General features: G+C 41.9%; 1 protein-coding gene across 1 annotated transcript; it reads left to right on the top strand.

Annotated features, from left to right (window-relative positions):
* The first annotated feature begins 2,458 nt into the window (after positions 1–2,458).
* Positions 2,459–4,801, top strand: LOC116249808 (L-type lectin-domain containing receptor kinase SIT2-like). Its single transcript, XM_031623082.2, has one exon. The coding sequence runs from the start codon at positions 2,512–2,514 to the stop codon at positions 4,516–4,518; it is 2,007 nt and encodes a 668-aa protein (XP_031478942.1). The 5' UTR covers positions 2,459–2,511; the 3' UTR covers positions 4,519–4,801.
* Positions 4,802–6,928: the final 2,127 nt, after the last annotated feature.

A 6,928-nucleotide genomic window follows, 5' to 3' on the forward strand; every position in this document is an offset into this window, starting at 1 on the left:
ATCGGTCCGTTAGCCTTGGCAAGTCCAACAACTAAAATGAATTCTTGATAAATGGAACTTGAAATGACCAAGAGCGCCTTTCGACATCTCAGTTCAAAGAGATGTAAATATAGATTGGTAGAGATGACTCTGTCTCCCTCAACCCTTCCAGGATTTTCCAACTCAGAACTTCACAAGTGTCCTCTTGGGAAACCGAAAGGTCAAAGTAGCAGCCTAATGTTAAGGGGAGAGTCAATCTTGGAGTCCGGTTCGAAGCTTCAAAGTGGGAGGATGTAGAATCAAGTATGGCAGAGTAAAGAACACTGTGGACCTTCCCCACAGTACTAAGAAAACCACACAATGTGCGTAGGACTCTCAAGGAGTTCACTGACACTGCAAAAGGCCGATAGCTTTTGGAGGAGTTAATGACTGACGAAGCATTTGTAGATGATATGTTAGAAGTCGACCCCCTTGTCCTCCCACTAGACCCAAGAGAAGATGGGGCACTCGTTATGGTAGCTACAACACCTGACCAAGTGTCGGCCTCGGCTTTGGAGATGGACAATTAGTTTAGAGAGGCTGATAGTTTCCCGGCACCAGAGGAGCATGTAACAGGTATGTAGGTGATGATTCCCCACCGCCCTCATCCTAGTCAGTTTCTTTCACTTCTTTGCAATGCATGTGCTTTCAAGAAATGTTCGTGGATTGGTCAGGAATGTGGCACAGTTTGAGTTATCCTCTTTGATACGAAACTTTGGTTTGAAATTTTGGTTTTGTTGGATACCTACCTCTCGAAGTCATCCTTGTATAATTGGCTTCGTAACAATAGCAACTACGCTTTTGTTTACAATAATGATGGGATCTATCAGTAAGTAAGAATTATAGTATGATAGAATCCCTTACATCAATTGAGAAATACTATATATCTTTATGTTGTAAGTATAGAATATTTTGGGGAAAGTTTGTTCTTGTAGGGGTGTATGTGCACCACAATCATATTATAAGTAGACATGATTTCCGAAGATTACCGGATCACCTTCACCAAATTGAGCTGCAGATAATTACTGTGAGATACTTTAATGACGTGTGCTTCCGTTGGGACAAATATGGATGGGCTCCCAACACTCCTTTTGAAGCTTTCAATGGTTTTCTAAGTGGGGCTATACTTAGCATTAGCATTATTGAAGATGGTGCCGAACGGTTAGCATCAAGCAACAATCGAGTTGCTGGCCTAAAGGTACAATGTACAATGTAGGCTTCATGAACAGCGATCAATGATGGTTGGAGCAATGACCGATCCACCATCAAGTTTAGCCTCACTGTTCTACCCAAAACTATATTTGGCCGTAGCGCCTTAGTGTTAGTGTTATCAATGGTTTTCATTATTCTTTAAATATTTTAAGAGTTTGTCTAATTTTTAACATACGTATGTGCACTTTTTAATAAAACAAATATAATAACAATTTTTTACCAATTAAATCTATGAATCATCTGATTGACCAATTAACACCAGATCTTAGGTCCTTTCCCCCATGCCTTGGGGTCTTGGGTTGCACTGTCATCAGCAATGTTGTGACGTTTAGCTTAGGGCTTGTTTGGGAAATAGAATTTGTAACTATTTGATGAATATATTTTAAAAGGTCAGATACATTTATAAAACAAATTTTTTAATGTACCTCAACTTTTATGTCATACTCGTGAAATAATTTCATATTGTTCTATTTGCTAAACTAATCTTTAAGTATCACACCTTACCTCTTAAGACATAGTAACCCACAAAAAACCGAACTAATTAGAAAAGAGGGAAAGAGAGAACAAGGGAGGGATTGAGCAATCCTCCTTTGTTTCGTTGGCTAGTTAGAAAGGAGGAAAATAGAGTGAAAGGAAGAAAGTATTTGACTACGGATTGAAAAGAAAATGAAAGGAAAGAAAGAAAGAAGAAGAGTTTTTTATTCCCACACTACCCTTCTCATTTCTTTTCTTTCGTTTCAATTTTTTCCTTTTTCTTTACGACAACATCAAATTAAATTTGAAATAAAATTTTTGTAACATTGCTTCTCCTTTCAATCAAATCAAGTAGGAGGAGGGTTACCTAAGGACAATCCTACCTGATTTCACCATTTATTGTTGCGACCCTTCGTATGATCGCATTTAGTGCAAGGACACTGAATCCTCCCCCACCTTGGAATAGGGACAGCGTCCACAGAGTCGGAAGGTGAAACGCAACTTGGCCCAAAAGGCCTGGCGCGGCCTCATTTATGTCGGTCTTCTTTACAGCAGTAACTGTCGGGTCAGCGTGAAGTCGCTGGAAGAGAATGAAGAACGAATTTTGTACGCCACAAGACCATGTGTACATAAAGAGCGTAGGGTCCCATGCATATTGGGACATATAACCAGGTTGGCATAGTAGACCATTGTCTACATCGCTATCCCACCTTTTACGATATACACTATATATGAGGGGAGATCCTTGCTGAGAATGGCATCTTAGAACTCAAACAAGATCAAAGATTGTGGGCCTTTTAAATTCTCATGGCAGGCATAGGCAGATTCCCGTTTGCTAGCACCATTATTATCATCGCCCATCTCCTTTTGTCCCACCTCTTCGTCCCTGCAACATCGGCTGGTAGCTCCTTCGTCTTTAATGGCTTCCGCGGTTCCAACCTAACCTTAACGGGGTCTGCTATAGTCACAGGCCTTGGTGCTCTGCGTCTCACTAACAACTCTAACCTCTTGTCTAGTGGCTACACCGGCCATGCTTTCTACCCTATGCCTCTGCGTTTCAAGGAACCGTCACCTGTTAACAGAACTTTCTCCTTCAGCAGTCGGTTCGTCTTTGCTATTGTTTCGGAGCAGCAGAATTTTGGCGGCTGCGGCTTTGCGTTCACTATTGCGCCCTCCTCCGACCTGCCCACGGCTGTGGCTGGCAACTTCATGGGCCTCCTCAACAAATCCACCGATGGCAAACCCTCCAATCACATATTTGCAGTCGAATTCGACACTGTGGAGGGAGCATCGGTGAAGGATCCCGACGACAACCACGTCGGCGTCGACATCAACAGTGTGACCTCCAACTTCACTGAGCCTGCGGCTTACTACACGGATGAGTCGACGAATCAAACGATTAATCTGCAAAGTGGTGAAAGCTTGCAGGCATGGATCGACTACGATGGTGTCTCAGGGTTCATCAACATTACCATAGCTCCTTTGTCCCATCCTCTAAGGCCTCACCGCCCCCTGATATCACGCTCTCTAAATTTATCTCCTCTTCTGCAAGAATTCATGTACGTAGGATTCTCTTCCAGCACCAAGAAGGTATTCAGTGAACACTATATCCTAGGGTGGAGCTTTGCAATCAATGGAGATGCTCCACCTCTGGACTTGTCAAAACTTCCCCGGTATCCAAAGATTAAACAGACTTCGAAAACCTCTAGACTCCTGCCATATACTTCAACCTTAGGACTCTTCCTTGTCACCGCCATAGCCATTGCTTCCTTTCTACTGTACAGAAGGTGGAGGCTTTATTCAGAGACAGTTGAAGAATGGGAACTGAATTACCCTCACAGATTCCCCTACAAGGAACTTTATAGAGCAACCAAAGGTTTTAGGGAAAAGGAACTTTTGGGCAGGGGAGGTTTTGGCAGTGTTTACAAAGGAGTGCTGCCCAGCTGCGGCTTGGAGGTTGCCGTCAAGAAGGTGACAAATGGTGCCACACAGGGGATGAGAGAGTTTGTAGCCGAGATATCAAGCTTGGGGAGGTTGAGGCATAGGAACTTAGTCCAGCTCCAGGGTTGGTGCAGGCGTGGAGAGGACCTTCTTCTGGTGTATGATTTCATGGTTAATGGAAGCCTAGATACCTTTCTTTTCGACCAGCAAAAAGGACTCCTCGCCTGGGAGGTAAGGTTCAAGATTCTCAAGGGAATTGCTTCAGGCCTGCTGTATCTGCATGAAGGGTGGGAGCAGGTGGTTGTGCACAGGGACATAAAGGCAAGCAATGTATTATTGGACGCTGAAATGAATGGCAAGCTCAGTGATTTTGGCCTTGCAAAGTTCTATGATCATGGAAGCAACCCCCAAACGACTCGTGTTGTAGGCACACTGGGTTACATGGCACCTGAACTCTCGCAGACCGGCAAGGCCACGACGAGTGCCGATGTCTTCTCCTTTGGCGCATTGCTTCTTGAGGTGGCGTGTGGTAGGCAGCCCATGGACTATAAGAAATCTGAGGAAGAAGTCATGGTGGCAGACTGGGTGCTCATGTGCTGGAGGAGTGGAAGGATACTTAATGCAGTGGATAAGCGGCTTGGTATGAATTATGTAAGGGAAGAGGCAGAATTGGTGCTCAAGCTTGGCATCCTCTGTTCCCAGACTGCACCTCAAGCTAGGCCTAACATGGTGCAGGTGGTTCAGTTTCTCAATGGGGATGCATCTATGGAGAACTTTGCAGTTGAAAGTGTAGTCATGAAGTCTGATTGTGGGGGCTTTGAACAGCTAGCCCTTGCTTACCCTTCTTCTGATAGGTTGTCGAGCTCGTCTTGATCGAACTAACATCATTTCCTTTGGTGCCCAGGCTTGGTATCCTCTGCTCTCAGACTCCATCTGAGGCTAGGCCTAGCCCTCCTTTTGCCCTTCTTCTGATAAGTCGTCGTTGAGCTCTCTTGATAGAACTGACATCATTTCCTCATTGTTCGAACCAACAAGTAAAGAAAATTGAGCAGTATGAGTGCTCTTTTTCTTATGAATAACACGAAACAGTCTTAATAGTTTCCCAGTTGAATATGTATAATTCCAACTTATTCATGAAGCAAGCTGAGTTTGTTCATGGTGCCTGTATATTTAATATACTTCACAAATCTTGCGCCATTCAATAAATGAAATGTCCTCTTAGTGTAATTCAGGATACTTAAGGTGTGCTCTCATATTCAGGATATTATTGTCCGAACAAAACTGTTGGCCAGGCCAAAACATGTTGATTGTGGACACGCAGACAAGATATCCAGTAAGGCCAATTTTTAAACGTCGGCAGACAAGATATCTAACTGTTGGTTTTCCTTGTTTTGCCTTCCCCTTCTCCGATTTCTGTATAAAGTGAAAAGAAAGAGAGGTAAGCTTCGTTGTAGAATGGGAGAGTCGTGGACTTCAACAGGTAAACTAAGGGTAGGACTTGTTTTAAAAAGAAATTGTGGGTATGGCAAGCGCAAATGCCGAAAAAGATCGGTTTCAGTTCACAAAAACTAGTGCTTATTCATCCTGTTCTTGACATGAGTTCAGAAAGGGAAGTTCCCTCTTTCAAGTGGAGCCACAAGATTCCCACGGTTAAATTTCGAAAACAGGTCAATATCAAGGCACATCGGAGTTTGATTTTTCAAACACATCTTTGGCCTCAGAGTTGTAAGAAGTTCAAAGGGTCCAAGGATTTCACAAGTACTTTGCCAGCCTAAAGTTGCAGAATTGGGATGTGGGTTAAAAAATAAATAAGCAAACGCGTAAAAAAAAAAAAATAATAAACCACTTGTCAATTTGTAAAGAGACATTTGATTTTGGTATCCTTGACACATTCTGCTTTTCTAGGGGACCAGAGGCCTTGCTTCTGCTCTCTTTGATGTTCCAACCACCAAGACTTGACGCTGAAATGAATTGGACGTACGTGGAGTCTAGCGTGTCAACAAGAACAAACAATCGCTTGTCAACTTATTTTCCAACGAATTCAGAGAAGCGGCCCACATTCATCAGAGACAAAACTCATTAACGTCTGCCCTTTACGCGGTACCCACCCTGGAATCGACCAGAGCATTTTTTTTCTCCCAACGTAACCACATGCAGCGAATTTGAATCGATAATGCGAACAGGGCGTCAACAGGATATATATTTACTCCCTCAGATCATGCGTAACTATCATCTGAACTTGGCTTAGAAAGTTCATGGTGCAGAGTCGTACCTGCTCTTAAGAAATAAGTGCGCATATATTAACTCATTTTCACAGGTTCAATTAATAAGTAATCCTCTGTCTTTGCTGATTTTGGAACAACTATTCATACAACTGCAAATGAATTAAAATGAGACATGAGTGTTGGATAGTGGCCATGAGCCCTATCGTCCCTCAAAATTACGAGATTAACATGAAATAAGTTTCAAAATAAAGATTTCATAAATAAATTCTAAGATTTACATTACTTGTCTTTTTCCGATTATCTCTCACTAGCAAAAATCGTGCGCTAGGAAAACGGGAAAACCTACAAAGCTGGTCTGTAATCCCAGCACAACTCGATCTAGGGTTTTGTTTGAGAGGGTGTAATCATCCCAAATTTTTCTAAAGGACTATGATGTTTTATCCAAGTGCGAAATTCAAATTAAGGCACAAGATTTCCAAAATACAACTTTCAGATCCAAATTAAATCCAAAATACTACTCTCAAATCCAAATTAAATCCAAAATAGAACTTTCAGATCCAAATTAAATCCAAAATACTACTTTTAGATCCAAAACCCAAGTTTAGATCCAAATCAATCATTTAAGACTAATTTGCCTTTCCTTTTGACCAAAAAACCTCCTTTTATATGGTGATTTTAGTCTTTTTTTTAAACAAAACCGATTTGCCCCTCCTTTTGACCAAAAAAACCTCCCTTTAGAGGGTGATTCTAGTTTTTTTTAAACAAGACCGATTTGCCCCTCCTTTTGACCAAAAAACCTCCTTTTATAAGGTGATTTTAGTCTTTTTTTAAACAAGACCGATTTGCCCCTCCTTTTGACCAAAAAACCTCTTTTTAGAGGGTGATTTTAGACTTTTATAAACAAGACCGATTTGCCCCTCCTTTTGACCAAAAAACCTCCTTTTAGAGGGTGATTTTAGTCTTTTTGGTAAACAAGACCAATTTGCCCATTCTTTTGACCAAAAAACATCCTTTTAGAGGGTGATTTTATTCTTTTTTGGTTGACAAGACCCATTTGC

Source organism: Nymphaea colorata, chromosome 3 (genome assembly GCF_008831285.2).
Source record: "Nymphaea colorata isolate Beijing-Zhang1983 chromosome 3, ASM883128v2, whole genome shotgun sequence".
NCBI lineage: Eukaryota > Viridiplantae > Streptophyta > Magnoliopsida > Nymphaeales > Nymphaeaceae > Nymphaea > Nymphaea colorata.